Below are 18,881 nucleotides of genomic sequence, written 5' to 3'. Positions count from 1 at the left end.
AGGCCCAAGAGAGTAGCTGGATTGCCAGGGCCAAAGCAGGTGGCCGAGATGCTGGCCGCATGTCCCTCAGATCCCCTGAAGGTCCCTCTCCATCCCTGCTGATCCCCTCACTGTGGGATTCCCTCCAAGCGTGGGAACCTCTGCCCTCGTCCAGCCCCCCTCAAGGGTGCCGGTCCCATCCGGCCTACACTTTTCTTCCTCCCCACGTACTACCTGGTCGTGTGGGGATCCCTCCTGTCCCCTTAGGTGTCCAAGGTCCCCCACCACTGCCTAGTAGGTGTCCTAGTTGTGAGGAGATGCAAACTCTGCGTCCTCCTACCCTGCCATCTTTCGGAAGATATTGTTATTCTTAACAAATGCACACTAAAATATTAGGGGGTCAAAGGGTATTATGTGTACAACTTTTTTGTAAATGGGTCATGTATATATGTGTGTGTGTGTGTGTGTGTGTGTGTGTACACGAAGAGAAAATAATAAACCATATATGTCAAAATATTAACCTGTGAATCTTGGTGAAAGGTTCTTTATGCTGGTCTTGCAAATTTCTGTAAATGTGACATATTTCAAAATGAAAAGTTAAAAAATGAGACTGTTCAAAATTAATCCAGTAAGTATTGTTGAAATAAGGTCCAAAGAAGACAACACACTGATGCACTAATTTCACAGGTTCAACCATCTACACCTGCGCCTGGGAAATAAGTTTTGTACTAGCAGGAACCACAGATAAACCACTGAACAAATAAATTAGCTGATCTGAACATGTCTGCACTTATAAGTTGTCCTTATTTAGTGTTTTCCTAATAAAAATCATTAAAAAAAATTAAGGTACAACCACAGGACTGAATAACTGAAAAACTGATTTTACAGCTGTCTTGGAGGATGAGTTTAGGTAAATATTTTAATTTATTTTTCATCATTGATAAAATTCAAATACCCATGCTTAGGTCCACAGTGGGCATGAAAGATGTTTTAAGTGAGTGAATACTATGTTCTTTTACTGAACTAGGCTAGCCTAGCTTCCCTCCAAACAGAACCTGAGATAAGGGCTTGCATGCAGGTAGTTTATTTGGGGAAGTGATTTCAAGAAATAGTAGAGAGGGAGTGGGAAGAGTGAAAGAGAGAAGGATGATGTCAACTCAAGAATTCATTAGCGGGGTTTCCCTGGTGGCACAGTGGTTGAGAGTCTGCCTGCCGATGCAGGGGATGCGGGTTCGTGCCCCGGTCCGGGAAGATCCCACATGCCGCGGAGTGGCTGGGCCCGTGAGCCATGGCCACTGAGCCTGCACGTCCGGAGCCTGTGCTCCGCAACGGGAGAGGCCACAACAGTGAGAGACCTGCGTAGCACAAAAAAAAAAAAGAAAAAAAGAGTGCATTACCGAGCTGATTACCACTGTGACATCTGATACTTGATCCCACTCAGACCCTCTGTGAAGCCATAGAATGCACCACAAAACAGTTTGCCCAATGGATGGAGGAGGGAGTATTTATCCACCAGTTTCCATGCCACATTGGCTAAACATTGCCCCATGAGATGTTAACTCCTTCGCACTTCTAGGTTTGCTCATGTGTTGGAATGGCTAAGTGGGTTCCTCTGGGCATGTATCCTGCAGCAGCAGAGGTGCCTCAGGACAGAAGGGAGAGAGGTATTGTGCAGCTGAGGTTACACTGTGTGCAGATGATCACCACAGCAACAGCTGGAGTTAAAAGGTGGGCAGAGGAGAATGTGAAGGGTGGCACAAGACAAGAGTTGTCTGTGCCTAGAACATCATGGCCAGTATGTGCACGTGAAGGGATTTGACACAAATACGACACATGGCAAAAATTGTAGTAAGTGAATTTTTGTAAAATGTGTCCATCACACATTCTTATGATAATAATGTCAAAGCAGGCAGTTAGCTAGATATGAGCAGAGAAAGGGGATATGAGCCAAATGGCAGGAACCCACACATCTTGTAAACAACGGGGGTCCTTGGGCAGGCAAAGAATAGCAGGAATCTCCAGACTGACAGGGAACCACACATTTTGGGGTAATAAATGTCCAGGAGGCAGACAAAGAAAGGTGAGAAAAGGTGGGAATCTCTGGCTTCCAAATGTAACCTTTTGCTCATTATGCTCTCATTACAATAAAATTAGCCTTGCAGATAAGAAGTACCCATCGAGCACCTCCACCATGACACTTCCGATCAAGACTAAATAAGGACAAAAATCCCTCCCCATCTCAGGAAGGTGGAGCTGAGATAAAAATCAGGGAATATAACTCTCAAAACCTTCCCTCCCCAATGAATATTTCACCTCTTCTTTTCTACACCCCACATAAGCAGCTTGCCAAAGAAACTCAGGTCAGCTACTCACCTGAGTCTGCGTGCTCTCCCCTTGAGAGCATACTATCACCTAAATAAATCTTCACTTTGCTTTCTTGACCTCCCTGTCTCATCTCTGAATTCTTTCTGCCATGAGACAAGAACGTACCCTCTGGTATTGATAATAACTAATTATCCAATTTTTATTACATGCCAAACACTACACCATCATTATTATTATTTCATTTAATCCTTGAAACAAGCCTGAGAGGTAGCCATATCAAAGTGGTTCTTAATCTGGGGCAATTTGCCCTCCAGGAGACATTTGGCAGTATCTACAGACATTTTTGGTTCTCACAAGGAGAAGAGATACTGGTGTCTAGTGAGTAGAAGCCAAGATTACTGCTAAACATCCTATAATATATAGGACAGACCCCCTCAAATAGCAAATTATCAGGCCCAAAATGTGAATAGTGCCAACGTTGAGAAATCCTGGCATAACTTTATCCCCATTTTACAGTTGAAGAAACTGAGGCTAAATGAAATTAAGTACATTTTCTTGAGTCAGAAAGCTAGTAGGTGATGGAGTTGGGATGTAAATTCTAATCTGTCTGACCCTAAAGCCCATGTATGCTTGTAACCATGCCGTACCTTCCTTATTACAGGGAATACATAAGTGCCTTTAAAAATCATATGTGGAGGGCACAGTGTGAATGATTTTTATGTCACATATAGTAATTATAACAGGGAGTTGAAAATGCAGATAATGATTGGAAATAATTGATATTTCTGATTTCATAATGAGTTAGTATTTGGAAAATTGAAAGGATTTGACTGTTTGAAGTTGCCTACATGTGTTCTGAGCATTTCTCATCACTCTTAGTGTTCTCACATCAGTACAAGTCAAATTTACCAGGAGGTGGTCAATTTGGAAAACATGAGGTAAAGATTATTTTTATATTCAGAAACAAAGCACAGATTTTCAAAAGTAGATTCCTTGTCCAGATTCTGTTTTCCACCTGCCCTACTTTTTTTTTTTTTTGTGGTACATGGGCCTCTCACTGTTGTGGCCTCTCCCGTTGCAGAGCACAGGCTTCGGACGTGCAGGCTTAGAGGCCATGGCTCACGGGCCCAGCTGCTCCGCGGCATGTGAGATCCTCCCAGACCGGGGCACAAACCCATGTCCCCTGCATCGGCAGGCGGACTCTCAACCACTGCGCCACCAGGGAAGCCCCATGCACATTTAAAAATAAATTTTCCCCATCCCCCAGTAGGTGAGTCAGATATTTCCCAGAAACAACATTTACATGACATATTCAAAGACATCTAGAAGCCAGGAGTAGAAGTGAGCAGATAATACAGACAAAAGGTAACAGTGTGATGCAACCTTATATACACATATGATGGGCAAAAACTAGAAAGCTGGATAATGCCAAATATGGTGGGGGCTGTGGATGAAAAGAGAAGTCTGGCGGCAGTCCTCCCACCGCCTCCTGCCCACGTGCTCCCCACGCCCCTACCACGGGACCCTGGTGGGCTGTGCGCTTGGCTCCACCCACTCGTGAGCCTCGGCTGCCATTCCAGACCCGGACCCAGAGATTCACTACCTCCACCGCTTCCGTCGCAGCCTTGTCATCTGGGTACCGGTGACAAAATACCCTGTTGAGCCTTGGCTGCCTTTGAAGTCACTCTGGGTGCATCTGGAACATGAGCGGCCGGGCCCGCGCGCGGGTGCGAGGCATGGCCCGCAGCCCCAGTGCCGCGGAGGTGGGGTGCACCCAGGCCTCGCCATTGGTGGGTAGAAAGCTTAGCAGCTGGCATCGTCTCGCTCACTGCTACCTCTGTTTCCTTCGTGGACACCGCTTTCCTCGGCAAATATCTCTTCCTCTCTGCTACGAAGTAGTGGCTTATCTTCTCTTTCAACTTTGAGTCCTTCCAGGGTTTCTCACATTTTTTTTTCCCTGTTGGGGAGCTTATCTGAGTAAGATATTAATATAGATATCTTGGTCAGTGAAAAGGGCTGAAAATGGGAGGCAAGTATATCATTAAGTTTTAATTACTTCATTCGTTTGTAAGTCTTCTCGTGAAAATGGCTGTCCCTTCAAAGGTACCATTATGTGGTATATAATCTAATATGATCTGTCTCGCTAATTTATATATAAAAAGAAATAATCTCAGACACAAATGAAGTTTAGAATCAACCACTGTTTCTTGAGCAACCACTGTATATAGGGCTCCTTATTAGACTTAGGCAACTAGGTTGAATTGAGTGGCAAACCAGCAATTTTTGAGTGATGTTACATTTAGTATTGGAGCAATACTTAGCAAAAACTCAGTATTTGGAGCAATATCTTAGACCAGAAGTGTTCAAGTGAGTAGTCTGTGCCTTTACTCTCATAGAGAGTTCTTCTCTTGGTATCATCCATTTTTTTTAAAGCAGACTGATTTATACCTTCTTGAACAGAGAAGTAATTACCCTGAAGAGAAAATATTAATGGTTCCCTTCACCTGTTTTGTGAACTTTTGGAGCAGTTTATTCAGGAGAGTCATCATCTGAGCTGGTGGCCCGGATCCTCTGGGCTCAGTTTATTTTCTTGCTACAAATATGTTCACATCAGAGGCCCCATGTCTGAAGGCTACAGGAGCATGAGGTCTGCGATCACCTGTACCACCTTCCAGAGGAGCTCTGATGAGCTCCTCGGGTGCAAGGATCACACCTCTGCCTCTTTCCACCTCCAGGGACTAAGGGCTGTATCTGGCTCACAGTTGGCACTGAAATCAAAGATTGATGAATGGGGAAAACCGTAGCTTGTCCTTATCTTTTTTCTGAAATGGGCAATCTTTCCTCCTCTCTCAAGCATCTTACCTGCCAACATTTTCTTTTCCTAGCTCACGGTAATCTAATGACATAGGACGTGATACCATTCTCATCTTGTGATAAAGTTTTAGTTTATGACTTAACATCTTAAATCTGACCAAATATTTTTTCCCCGTTCTAGCCTCTGTCTGTTGCTGTTAGTGACAGTGAAGCATCTTCTAGCAGTGACCACGTGGGAACAAGCAGGATTTCACAGAAATGTAAGTGCAGCTCTGTCTGTTCCATCCAGTTCCGTCCCATCTGAATGGAATAGGAGTGACTCTACTAAGCCTTTCAGCAGCAGACTCACTTCTTGAGCATCTTATCTTCCTTTTTTGAAGCATCCCCCTGTGTTTGTTGTGTTTCTTTGGGACTTCCAAACACAGAATCTGCCACTGAATTTCCTGATGGTGCTTAGCAGTTGGGAATCCCCAGATATTAGGAAACCAGTTTTTCTGATTCTGTCTGTTTACTGAATACTTTTGAAAACATACTTTTTAATTCTTTATGACATATAAATGCCAATACCATTGCCTTGCAAGGATGGTAGTAACCTCGCATGCCTGTTGCCCCTTCTCTCTTCTTCCTTCCCCACCCACGGTAGACCTCACCATTTGGTGGTGGCTCTCTTACCTGCAAATCCAGGTTTGGCCTCAAGATACTCGTCAACGTGCTAGTCCAAGTAGCCCCTACCACACAGTACAAGTTGGCATGCCTGCTGCACTAATTTGCTAGGGCTGCCATGACAAAGTACCACAGACTGCGTGGCTTAAACAGTAGAAATGTATTGTCCCATAATTCCAGCCCTACTGCCACCATTCAAGTGTTATTCCAACTTTTCTTTGCGAATTTCCTTCGCATCTGCTGTGCCTTCTTGTGACTAGCAAGTGACGGAAACTCTTTATCTTTTGAGGGTAGACTGATTTTTTTTATTTTTAAAAATTGTGGTAAAATAGGTATAATATAAAGTTGACCATTTTAACAGTGTTTAAGTGTACAGTCCAGTGGACATTTGAGGACATTGAGGACATTCACATTGTTGTGCAACCGTCACCACCATCCATCTCTAGAACAGTTTTTCATCTTACAAAACTGAAACTCTGTACCCATTAAACACTAACTCCTCATTTGCCCCTTCCCTCCAGACTCTGGGAACTACCGTTCTATGGCAGATTGAATTTTTAGAAACCACCAAACATCTTTTGAAACCAAGAGCAGTAAATGATATGGATAATCTAGTGAGAATAATTGAATTTTTAAAAAATTAAATACATTTTGTGATTTTCCTGGGAGACTCCAACTCCACTGAGAAGGGTATGGACAGCAGTTTTGGGCAAGTGGGTAGCGCCATTTGGGGTAGTTGTATCAAAGGACAGTGGTCAAGTCAGTGTCCTAGAGGTTTGTCATACTATTAGTCACATTACTTTGTAGTAATAATTCTGTAATATAAAATTTATATTTTCACATTTCAAAGTGCCAAAGTTGTATCCAAAAAAATTAGCATCTTTTTGTACTCATTTAAAAAAGAAAATATTCCGCAGTGGTTGAGAGTCCGCCTGCCGATGCAGGGGACGTGGGTTCGTGCCCCGGTTCGGGAGGATCCCACATGCTGCGGAGAGGCTGGGCCCGTGAGCCATGGCCACTGAGCCTGCGTATCCGGAGCCTGTGCTCCGCAACGGGAGAGGCCACAACAGTGAGAGGCCCGTGTACTGCAAAAAAAAAAAAAAAGAAAAAGAAAAGAAAATATTCATCAGGAAACAGATTTTAATTTCCCATTTTCTAGAACCTAACAGCAAGTGACACGTCCCAAGGTGACGTGCTGACTTTCATTCTCAGGGGAATGATCTAGCATAAACACTGATGGCAGTGTATGGGCATTTCTCTTCTTGTGATTGAGAAAGGGGAAAGGTTCAGCCCCAATCTGTACAGAAGTTGATGTGGCCAATCTTAGTCTGTAATTCTTTGGGTGTTACACAAGAGCTACAGGAGGGAGACCAGCTCTCCATAAATGGGTGTGGAGTGGGATATAGGGAGATAGAGCTTTCTCCTTAGCCAAGAGGAGAATCAGGGCAGCCCCAAATGTTATGAGGTAGGACTAACTCAGAGTCTGTTATTTCTAACAAAACATGCCATGCTTCCTTCACAGTTTTCAATTTTCAGACTGCAGACTTCTGTATAGTCATGACTGTTTTCAGCAATGTGGGCCAGTTTTATTAAAAGCCACAAAAATCTGAGCTTTGGTTCTAGATGCATCTTTTTTCCCGGCTGTGCTGAGTGGCATGTGGGATCTTAGTTCCTTGACCAGGCATTGAACCTGGTGCCCTTGACAGTGAGAGCTCGAAGTCCTAACCACTGGACTGCTAGGGAATTCCCTCTAGATGTATTTTTGATATGATAGTTGTAAACGATATCACTAACATGAAATGTTATTGATGTATATAATATTAATAATATATAACATTTTGGTGTTCTCTTCATATTTTAGATGAAGGTGGTCTATCTTCTGGTGATGCTGGATGTACCTTCAAGGAAAGAGTTGGGAAAATCAGACGAGAGATGATGGATTTGAGTATCTGTACCAGAGAGAAATTGACCCATGTGAGAGACTGCAAAAGAGGTACCCAGTCTTCATGTTACTTACTTTTTAATTTTTATTTATTTATTTTTTTGGCCATGCCATGCTGCTTGTGGGACCTTAGTTCCCTGGCCAGGGATTGAACCCAGACCCCCTGCAGTGGAAGCACAGAGTCCTAACCACTGGACCGCCAGGGAATTTCTTACCTTTTTATTTATTTATTTATTTTGCGGTATGCGGGCCTCTCACTGTTGTGGCCTCTCCCGTTGCGGAGCACAGGCTCCAGACGCGCAGGCTCAGCGGCCATGTCTCATGGGCCCAGCCGCTCCGCGGCATGTGGGATCTTCCCAGACTGGGGCACGAACCCGTGTCCCCTGCATTGGCAGGCGGACTCTCAACCACTGTGCCACCAGGGAAGCCCACTTTTTTTTTTTAATGTTACCAAATTTTGCTTAAGAAATTTTAATTTAAATTTAATAAAATAAACAAGTTCATATATTGACTTAAAAGATATGTATTGAACATCTGCTATATTCAAGCATTATCTAGACACTAGTTGTTTTAGCCTTAATTCTCTCTTTTATTAATAGGAAGAGTAACATTTTCTCCAAAACTACATTTCACTTGTTGAAAACCTTTTCTCCTTACACCTGAGGTAGGGGTCAGCAAAGATGCTTTGTCTCTTTCCCAACCTTTTTCCTATATGGGGAATAACCTTTCTGGACTTCAGGTCTAAAAAGAAAAATGTAGCCTCTTTGGGGAATTCTTTAGGCAGATTCTGGGCTTACCCCTGAAATTGCACCTAGGATTGCATGTGTATTTTCAGGAAAAGTAGGCCTATTGTTTTCATAGGATTCTCAAAAGGCTTTGTAACTCCCTCTAAAAGTTAAGACTCACTGATGCAGATCAGTCTTTTTCAAACTCTTTCCAACCATGCAGCAAAAATAAGTACATAAATTGTTCTCCAGCATACACACACTACACAAACACAACTGAAACAAAGTTTCATGAAACAATGCTTGCCCTTCCTATGGGCAGGGCACTCCGATCCATTCTATTGTATTCTAGTCTTTCTATGAAACATGATGGTTCACCTCACTTACTTTCATAACTGCAGCACTAATGGGTCATGATTACAGTTTGAACACACTGGTGTAAGTGGTCTTAAAGGGTATTGCCAGCTCTGGTATTCTAGATGACTTCTCTTTGTCCATTAATATGAGCAGCTAAAATATGTTGCCATGTCCTCTGGGAGAACAACAAAAAAAACCCTTTTCTTTAATTAAAATAGCAGAAAGATTCTTTGTTCCTATTGGATATTTACACGTCAATGAAAAAAATATTGCTTGCTTTATCAGTACACAAAAGATGTTGCAGCCAGGAAGCCACTGCAGCCGCTCCCACGGTGAGCCCTGAGGGAACTAAGGATGGAGACAAACGGGGCGCCGGCTGCCAAGTCTTCAGTCACTGCAACCACCCTCCAATGATGCACCCTAAGGAGACTCAGGGTGGGAAAGAACAGGATACTGGCCCCAGATAGCTGAGGTGCATATCAAAAGAATGATTTCAGTGAGCCCTGACTTTTGCATCTTCCCGAACATAGAAAAGTGCTAAATTCATTAACTCGAGACATATGGTTTTCCTTAATTAAAAGTAATCTTATGATGTTCCGACTACCTGGTCTTTGTTGCAAAAACTCCTATATATCCTGGCTCTTCCCTTATCTCTTCGGAGCAGTTCCTCATAACTGAGATGCTGTGTCCTGGGCTTAAGCCCTCAGTTTTGTCCGCTGAATAAAACATAACTCTTCTCTTTTAGGTTGTGCATTATTTCTCAGTAGACACACAGGTCAAAACTGAGGGAATACTATGTAAGGTATACATGATACTTTTTCTTCCTCACCACCTCAGAGCTCATGTTTCCACTTCCTCCACCAGAAAGGCAAATAGTGACTATTTGATAATTCTTTCCTATAAGATGACGAACACTGGATGATTCCCTCCAAGGAGAGGTGAGAAGTACTTCCTTTGTGCCCTCCTAGAGTCTGTCCTGGATGGAGTTTATGCCATCCTGGGCACTGACCAGCTATATCGTGGCCATCTCTGAATTTGTCCTGTAGATTTTGAAGAGGTGAATAAAAATTCTGTAGGGGATGGAATTCCTGGAAGCCCACATGGCCTCCCTGTGTCTGCAAAAAACAGAAGCCCAGAGCCCTGTCTGTTCTCACACAGGGAAGATGTAAAATTTCTTCTTCCATCCCCAGTCGCCCCCTTATCTGCTGGGGGGGGGGGCTTCGCTGGGACCTACAGAGCCATCTCATCACTGAATGAAGTGATTTCAGAATTTTCCGAAGTATGGTGAACTTTTGATTATCTGGATTTCCAAGAGGATGGGGGTTGTATTCGTGATAAAAACTGGAGAGTTTCTTTATAATCTGAGAGCACCATAATTCCAGAGTAGCATCTGAAACTGTTACTGAACTAAACTTGGGTCCCTTCCCCCATGCTCAGTAAAGCCAATCTACTGCCATTGGGCTGTGGTGAAGGAAAGTGCAGCGTTTATTGTGAGGCGCTGTACAAGGAATCTAGGACAGCTAGTGCTCAAAAAGCCCAAACTTCCCGAAGGGTTTCAGCAAAGCATGTTTAAAGGCGAAGTGAAAGAGGGGCGCCCCAGGGTCTGTGATCAGCTCCTGCACAATTCTCTGGTTGGTTGATGGTGAGGTAAAGGGTTAACATTATCAATCCTTTGGTGCCAGTAGGCCTGGAGGGAGCTAATGGTCATCAAGTAGTTAATTTCTTCCATTTGGTAGGGGTTTTAGCATCTGTAAAACAATTCAGGAAATGTACACTAGATACTATTACCTACATACTTCAGAGAGGAGCTAAAGCAGAGGATGGGGGGGAAGCCCCATGGGGTCCTGCTTGGTTACAAAATGCTTACTTGATCGATTTGAGAATCAGCTGGAAGGCAAGCTTTGGAAGGAGTCCTAGGGTAGTTGAATTCAGATGTTTCTTTTTTCCCCAAAACAAGAATGTCAGTGTCTGCTCTCAGGTTCTTATGAGGCCTGCCTTACACAGGATCCTTTTGCTTGCAGGGCTCCAAAGGTTATCAGGCAGCTGGTTACTAGAGCTTACCTTGTGTCACTGAACAAGAATCCTTGCTTTCTAGCAACAATTATGCATATGCAAAGAAATTTTTTGAATGCTGTGATTAATATGAACACGATGTGTGTTTTTTTTTGTTTTTGGTTTTTGGTTAAAACATGTTTTTTATTTGTTTTCTTCAGGTTCCAGTGGCATACCTGTGAAACTGGTCACAAATCTTTTCAATTTAGACTTGCCCCAGGACTGGCAGCTATACCAGTATCATGTGACATATAGTCCAGATATAGAATCTAGAAGGCTGAGAATTGCTCTGCTTTATAGTCACAGGGAACTTTCCAACAAAGCAAAAGCATTTGATGGTGTCATCCTTTTTCTCTCCCAAAAGCTAGAAGAAAAGGTATAGTATTTTTAATTTTTTAATACACACGTGTGCATATATTTATACTCCTTCATGTAGATTTTAGAGGTTAGCTGATTTTCATGACAGTTGGAATGAGTATATCACTTACTCCTTTTCTCTTTCCTATTCCCATGCCTGAGAGCGCAAGACTTCTTAATTAAGACCTCATCAGGATTGATTTCTTAATTAAGAAGCTGATGGTCTGGCATTTAAAAAAGAAGAGCTGTAATGCAAACACTGCTTTTTCAACTACTTTTTTAAAGGCAATGTGTCCTTGAAATAGGAATCCATTTAAACTTTTCCCAGATAGGCAAGAGTTTAAGTAACAGGGACTTCCCTGGTGGTCCAGTGGTTAAGAGTCCGAGCTCCCAACGCAGGGGGCACGGGTTTGATCCCTGGTTGGGGAATCCCACATGCTGCATGGCGCGGCCAAAAAAAAAAAAAAAAAAAAGTTAAAAAAACACCATTTAGCCTATGGCCTAAGAGCTTTAAATTCACTCTACATTTTTTTGCTCCTGCACATTGTGTCCAAAGAACTTTACATCAATCCTGATCCTAAAACTCATTTCTTTCATGACTTGTTCCATCATATGAAATAGGAATTATTTATGTCAATCTTAAGGATATTTTTTAATGGTTATGACCATTGGATATGGCAATTGCAAGATTCATAGCCCTTTATTTATTTATTTATTTATTTATTTTAACGCCTTCCACATTTTTAGCCCTAAAATCAAGATATTGGTATTGAGGTTTTTATCATATGCTTTGTTCTAAAGCAGTATGAAACTTATGAGAAAGAACTGGTTTCTGTATGAAAAATTAAAACAGAGTATTGGATTAAAACTTGACGCTTCTATCCCTTGGAAAGCTTAATCTTTCTTTTTTTAGTTCAGCATTTTGAACACCAAGAGCATAAATGTAAATTTTTAGATTCCATGTATATCTTTGTTAATTTCCTCAAGAAGTATGTTTCTGAGCACTCTTGGAACCTTTTTCCTTTTATGAGACTGTGAGATTTGTAGGAGCTACTTGAGTGTTTATTTCATCTGAATATGAAGTTTAAAAATTATACCATATGATTAAATTTAAGGACTTGGAAAATCTGGATCTGTAAATTTAGAAACATTTTTATTCGTCATGAGTCCTTATTGATCCCTCAATATTTTGTCCTATGACTAGATGTTGATAGCATGCTAATATGGCCTCTCATACTTAAATGATATATTTCAAGGGCATTACTATCATTAAAGATCTTGTTCTTCTAAATACAGTTGTAGTAACAGTTGAAATTTGGATGTATTAAAATCATATAGCCCCCTTGAATGGTCCAGCTTTCTTCAATTTTACCTAATGAAACTGGAGGAATATTACTCTACAGATGCTAGGAATAAGTTAATATTACTCATTTCTTATTCAAAGTGAGCATGTAGTATACGCCACACATCTTATTGTTGGGCATGGAGTCTAATGAGGAGGCAGGGAGTAAATAGATGATGAAAACGTGGTGTGACAGATCAGACCTGTTGCTTCTATCTTCCAGACACAGGGGATACTAGATTTAGACAGAAGAGTGTTGTCTTATTATCTGTTAACATATGACCTGCCACCTAATGACAGTAAAAATGAGATAGTAAAAAGAAACTGTGTCCTAACAAAGGTTGCTAGTCTCATCTTTTTCTTCTGGTCTTAATACTGACTCAGGCTTAATCCTGTACTCCCATCCATCCCCTGCACACTTTATAGGATGCTTATTTTCATGGAAAGAGCCCCTCCACTGATTTACTCATTGCACCCCCAAATAGTGCAGTTCTAGAAGTCCTGTTCTGCTGCCTCCTGGCCTTCCACTGTCTCTCAGACCCCATCTGTGCATCTGTGGCCACGACCCAGGTTGCTGTCAGTGCTCACATCTAGTTGCCACTCTCATGCATTCCTTCCGCACTTATAAAGAGCCTACTGTGTACCAGGCAGGGTGCTGGCACCTTGGAGGAAACCAGGATAAATAAAACAAGGTTCTTGTTGTCAAAAACATTTCAATTTAGTACTGAAGTTATTTACAAATAAATTCAGTGCAAGATAGAATGACATAAGCGGCATAATAATAATTAGTGGTTTTGTTATGCTAGCATTTATCGAGCATTTATGAGGTGTTAGGTGCTCTGCTTGGTTGTTCTCTGGATTAGCCCCAGCACAGCTCTCTTGAGATGAGCAGATCTATGTTTTATGTCCCACCTACCACTGGATTACATTTGATGAGCATGTACTCTTCCAGGCATGCTGTATGCATTTAATCCTCTCATCACTCCTGGAGCCTTAGAGAGGTTAAGTGTCTTACCCAAGGTCTTCAAAAAGAGGTGATGAAAGGAAAGGTTATTTCCAGCAGGACACTTCAGTGGGAATGGTCATTAATTTATCTCCTGGGCAGGATTTGAATTAATGAAGGGGGAGATGGGGAGGACCAGAGGAGCAAAGGCACAAAGGTGGGAAGTGAAGGGCGTAGTTTAGAAACTTCTGGTTGCTCAGGCTTAGCTGGGAAGGCTTGCAAGTTGTGGCTCCAAAGGTAGGGAGAACTTTGAATGTCCTGCTGAGGAACAGGGACTGTCCTCCGTGGACCACTGAAGCCTTTGAGAGAGAGTTTCCATAGAGCTGTGTTAAATTTCAGTGACTCTGATCACATCCTATTGAATGACTGACAGAACAAAGTGGGAAGATTAATAAAGTGCCACTGGAATAATCTGGGCAGGTTGTCGAAAGAACCTGAACAAAGGTACAAAGCACTGCTACGGATAGGGATAAGATCCATGAATTATCCCATTTAATCTTCATTATCCTGGTCTCACTCCCACGTTAGAGATGGGAAAAGGTCTTAAAGAGTTGCAGTCACTTGCTCCGCATCATACAGGCTGCAAGAGGCAGAGAACCAGCGTCTGTGCAACTCCACGTCATGTGCTCTTGGGCTCGGTGGTAAATATTGGTATTGGAACAGCTGAAATGGAGTAGAGAAATTGCTGGTGTAGAAGGGCTGAGACTTGCCAACCCGTTAGATAAGTGGATAGAGAGGAGGAAGTGAAAGCGCACTCTGAGAGTGAGGGCGTGGGATTCACAACAGGCAGGAAGCAAGGAGGAGTGGTATTTGGTGGGGGAAGTGCAGGGGGTGCAGCTGATTTTGCTCTTTGGTGACTCTTAGGAATACAGTTCCTGAATAAAGCTCTGAGTGGGGACCGTCTGCTGCCGGCCACTCATCCCAACATACTTTGTTGGCTTACGCCTTTGTCCTGAGATCCTGGTAGCAGTCTGAGGGCCGCTCCCCCATCTCCTGCCCATTAGACTTCTGGATGTTGATAAGCTCTTCCTGCAGCTCGCCACCTCTGACTTCTCTACAGTTTTATCTGAAGCAAGAAACGCCTGAGTGAAATATTTCATCCCCTGTGAAAGGACACATTTCTCTTTGTTTCCCTGAAGTGAACTATCCCTGCCCTACATTCTTGGTTCAACCTAAAAGCCATTAAAACCACACTTTCACCATGGAAAGTAGGGGTAAAATACATAAATGACTGCTAATAAACTGACCTCTTCTAATTCCTTACCCTTCTGAAAAACCCTTGATGATAGATTTTTACTGACTGATTTGTCGTTTTTTATTCCAGAAATCTATACTGAGCCCTCCCTGAAGAGCTTTAAATTTAGTTAAGCATCTGGTATAAAGACCTATTCATGCATTCATTATAATTGTTAGAACGTTGTTCCAGATTATAAGAACCCTAGGGATTTCTCTAGACCTTTCAAAAGTTAATAAAATCAGATTTCATATCTGTTTAAACTTTCACCATTTCCTCCTCTCTCTTTCCACATTTACGTTTCCCTCTCGTCTGTTCCCTATCCTTTGCTTTCTTCTTCTCTGTTCCTCTGTTTTTTTGAATGAACTTTTAAGAGGCTTCCCTCTGAAATCCAAGAACCCAGGATGGGCAGGAAAGTTCATTAGTAGGCTTCTGGGCATCCATGAACATCTGAAAATGGGTACATTATATACATTGTTGCTGTATATACATATGTGACATTTTCTTTGGAGAATGTAACTTTTATCAGACTCTCAAAGTAGGTTGTGACCTGTCTTCCCACCCCCACTCCCCAAAAAGGTCAAGAACCGCTGCTCTGGATTCTCTTTGGATTGAATGTTTGAACCCCAAGGCTGGTTTTGATTCTCTATTAAGAAGTTCGAGAGGAAAGAGATGTGTTGCTTTTCTGGTATTAGCAAAATACAGCGAAAAAAACCTTCCAAACGTAATGTAATCATTAGATTATTACATTACTAACATCTGCAGTTTTGTTTTTGTTAATTCCTATTAAGTTGTGATGGCTTTAGCATATCCGCATTCTGTGCACTTGAGGATAATCCGTAGAGTGCATTTTAAGTACTTCTTTTTTCAGGTCATGGAATTGTCATGTGAAACTCAAAGAGGCGAGACTGTAAAGATGACTATCACTCTGACGAGGGAGCTGCCGGCAAGTTCTCCCGTGTGCATCCAGGTCTTCAATATCATCTTCAAGAAGTAAAGTGCCTTAAATGTGAATTTAATTTAGGCTAATGATGCCTGTCATTGTAGAGCCTGGGTATTAAAAGTATTAACCGTTTTGTAGGGAGTGTGCCAGCAGCAATGTCATCTTTAGGGAAATTTTCCATATCCTTTCATGTACTTGTGCAATAATACACACCACAGTCCATGTGGAGAAAACTCTAATTTGAAAAGAGACATGCACCCCAATGTTCATAGCAGCACTATTTATAATAGCCAAGACATGAAAGCAATCTAAATGTCCATTGAGAGATGAATGGATAAAGATGTGATATATATATACGATAGAGTACTACTCAGCCATAAAAAAGAATGAAATAATGCCATCTGCAGCAATATGGATGGACCTAGAGATGATCATACTCAGTGAAGTAAGCCAGGCAGAGAGAGACAAATATCATACGATATTGCTTATATGTGGAATCTAAAAAAATGATACAAATGAACTTATTTAGAAAACAGAAATAGACCCACAGACATAGGAAACAAATTTATGGTTACCAAAGGGGATGCGGGGAGAGAGATAAATTAGGAGTTTGGGATTAACATATACACACTACTATATGTAAAAAAAACAACAAGGACCTACTGTATGGCACAGGGAACTATATTCAATATCTTGTAATAACCTATAATAGAAAAGAATCTGAAAAAGAATATATATAACTGAATCACTTTGTTGTACACCTGAAACTAACACAACATTGTAAATTAACTACACAAAAAATAAAAAAGAAAGAAAAAAAGAGAAACAGCCTCCTCATCTCAAAATAAGAAAGAGGCCAGAAGAGCCTGTGGACATGGCTTTTCTCACCTCACCCACACCAACCAGAATGTTACAATCACAGTCATAACTGGAAAGTGACCACCTACTTACTGCAGTTAAACCCAGAAAGATAGAACTAATTTCAATTGTGTCATTCCCAAATATGAAGTGATAGTTCTTGTATATACACCCATATGTATATTTAGCAGCTAAACCTTCCAGTATTATAACAATAAGAGTTCTGGACTTTTCTACTATTTTTCTTTCAGCATGCGTACAAACTTGGAAGTATACTGTTATCAATGGCTGTTTAACAGATTTTAAAAATATATACTTGCAGGATCTTAAAAAAGTTGTCCATGTACCAAATTGGACGGAACTTCTATAAGCCTTCGGAGCCAGTGGAAATTCCCCAGCACAAGTAGGTTTATTTATGTTTTCTGTTACTCTGAAATTGTTATAATGTGAACAGCATAATTTATGATGCAATATTATACTGTTATGCCTCCTATGAGAGATTCTGTGGTACGAAAAATAATGGATTTTTAAAATTTTCAAGTTCTTTATAGAATGGTGAATGTCAAAAGCTAGCAGCCTGTTTTCTTATATTAGTGTGCTAGGTCATTATCATAAATCCTAGAAGGAATTCAGAAACTGAGTTTTCTGTGTATGACAAGTCGTAATGAGAGCAGAATAAGCTCTATTACGTTATACCACATAGCTGGGGCTCTGTTTTCTTGCTGATAGAATGTTAACACAGCCAGGGTGGTTGATTGGAAATTATTGGGTAAGCAGATGTCAGACACACAAGCGGCTAAGCTGCCCTAGTGAACTGTTAGGAACACTTGCAGAATTTTTACCCTAACCTGGGAGGTAGATGCTGCAGGGAATGTGATCGGCTGTGTCTTGAACTGGTTGGTACTCAGCTCTCCAAAATAAGTAGCTGTGCCAAAGACAGAGGCAGCCAGTAACCCAAAGATAGACATGAAACAAATGGAGAAGTTCAGACGGTCCCTGCCTTACAATATTTCGATTTACAATATTTCGACTTTATGATGATGTGCAAGCCATGCACATTCAGTAGAAACCATACCTCAAATTGTGAACTTTGACCTTTTCCCGGGCTAGCGGATGTGGAGATGATACTCGCTGGTGAGGCTGGGCGGTGGCAGCCACGGCTCCCAGGCAGCCACCCGATCACGAGGGTAAACGACCGACCCACTTAAAACAGTGCTGGACCCGCACAATCATTCTCTTTTTCACTTTCAGTACAGTATCCAATAAATGACATGAGATATTCAACACTTTCTTATAAAATAGGCTTTGTGTTTGATAATTTTGCCCAACTGTCAGCTAAAGTAAGTGTTCTGAGCACGTTTAAGGTTGGCTAGGCTATGATGTTCAGTAGGTTAGGTGTATTAAATGCATTTTTGACTGAGGATATTTTCAACTTATGGTGGGTTTATCAAGATGAAAACCCATCATAAGTTGAGGGAGATCTGTTCAGAAAAGATAGAAAGTGGAGGCAGTGTGTTTGGCTTCTGCCGGGTAGAGGAAAAGGGCAGGGTTTCTCTATGTTAATTCAGTGTGTCAGAGTGGTCTGTCTAAAGCATCCCATTCATTCACCCCATCACTTATCTCTCCACCTGGATTAGAAATCCTCGCGGGCCATTGTTGTGCTGAGCTGGAGCTGGTCCTAGTGCATATGCTTGTCCTGAAAGCTAGCATGAGTATCACAGCAAATGAAGTCCACAAAATAGAAACTGAAATGATTTTTAAAAAATATTTGTCTATTCTTTCATGCCATTTCCATAACATTTTCTTATTCAAGACTTCAGACTATGATATTCATAAATGTGGAAAGGGGATGTAGCCACTGCTACAGTTTCCCTTGTATGTCTGTACGTGATATCAATTAGATTATTTCTTAATCTCATTATTATTATTATTATTTTTTGCGGTATGCGGACCTCTCACTGTTGTGGCCTCTCCTGTTGCGGAGCACAGGCTCCAGACACGCAGGCTCAGTGGCCATGGCTCACGGGCCCAGCCGCTCCCCGGCATGTGGGATCTTCCCAGACCAGGGCACGAACCTGTGTCCCCTGCATCGGCAGGCGGACTCTCAACCACTGCGCCACCAGGGAAGCCCCTTAATCTCATTATTAAGTGCAGTCATTGTCTTCACCATTGAGTCAGCGTGCTTTTCTGAACCTAGATGTTTTCATGCTGGGATGGATCCCCCCATAAACATTTTAATCCTACAGCTATACTCTCAGCCAGAGGTGACTTTGCTCCCCAGGGGACA

The 18,881-nt window shown here is 41.9% G+C and overlaps 1 protein-coding gene across 2 annotated transcripts in view; it reads left to right on the top strand.

Moving 5' to 3' along the window:
* Nucleotides 1-4,007: 4,007 nt before the first annotated feature.
* PIWIL4 (piwi like RNA-mediated gene silencing 4) overlaps nt 4,008-18,881 on the top strand; it is a gene marked incomplete at both ends in the record, with an annotated part of 40,451 nt that continues 25,577 nt past the window's right edge. The window contains 6 exons of one of the 2 annotated variants that reach the window (XM_079708516.1): nt 4,008-4,067; nt 5,300-5,378; nt 7,643-7,774; nt 11,019-11,233; nt 15,665-15,786; nt 16,917-16,997. In XM_079708516.1, the coding sequence (XP_079564642.1) occupies nt 4,008-4,067; nt 5,300-5,378; nt 7,643-7,774; nt 11,019-11,233; nt 15,665-15,786; nt 16,917-16,997 (689 nt within the window). Of the gene's footprint in view, nt 4,095-5,299; nt 5,379-7,642; nt 7,775-11,018; nt 11,234-15,664; nt 15,787-16,916; nt 16,998-18,881 lie in introns of both variants that reach the window. The other variant, XM_079708515.1, reaches the window with a different exon arrangement.

Source organism: Hyperoodon ampullatus (genome assembly GCF_949752795.1).
Source record: "Hyperoodon ampullatus genome assembly, chromosome: 7".
Classification (NCBI taxonomy): domain Eukaryota; kingdom Metazoa; phylum Chordata; class Mammalia; order Artiodactyla; family Ziphiidae; genus Hyperoodon; species Hyperoodon ampullatus.
Note: the sequence above shows the minus strand (reverse complement) of the source record. Positions and strands in the feature narration are given on the sequence as shown.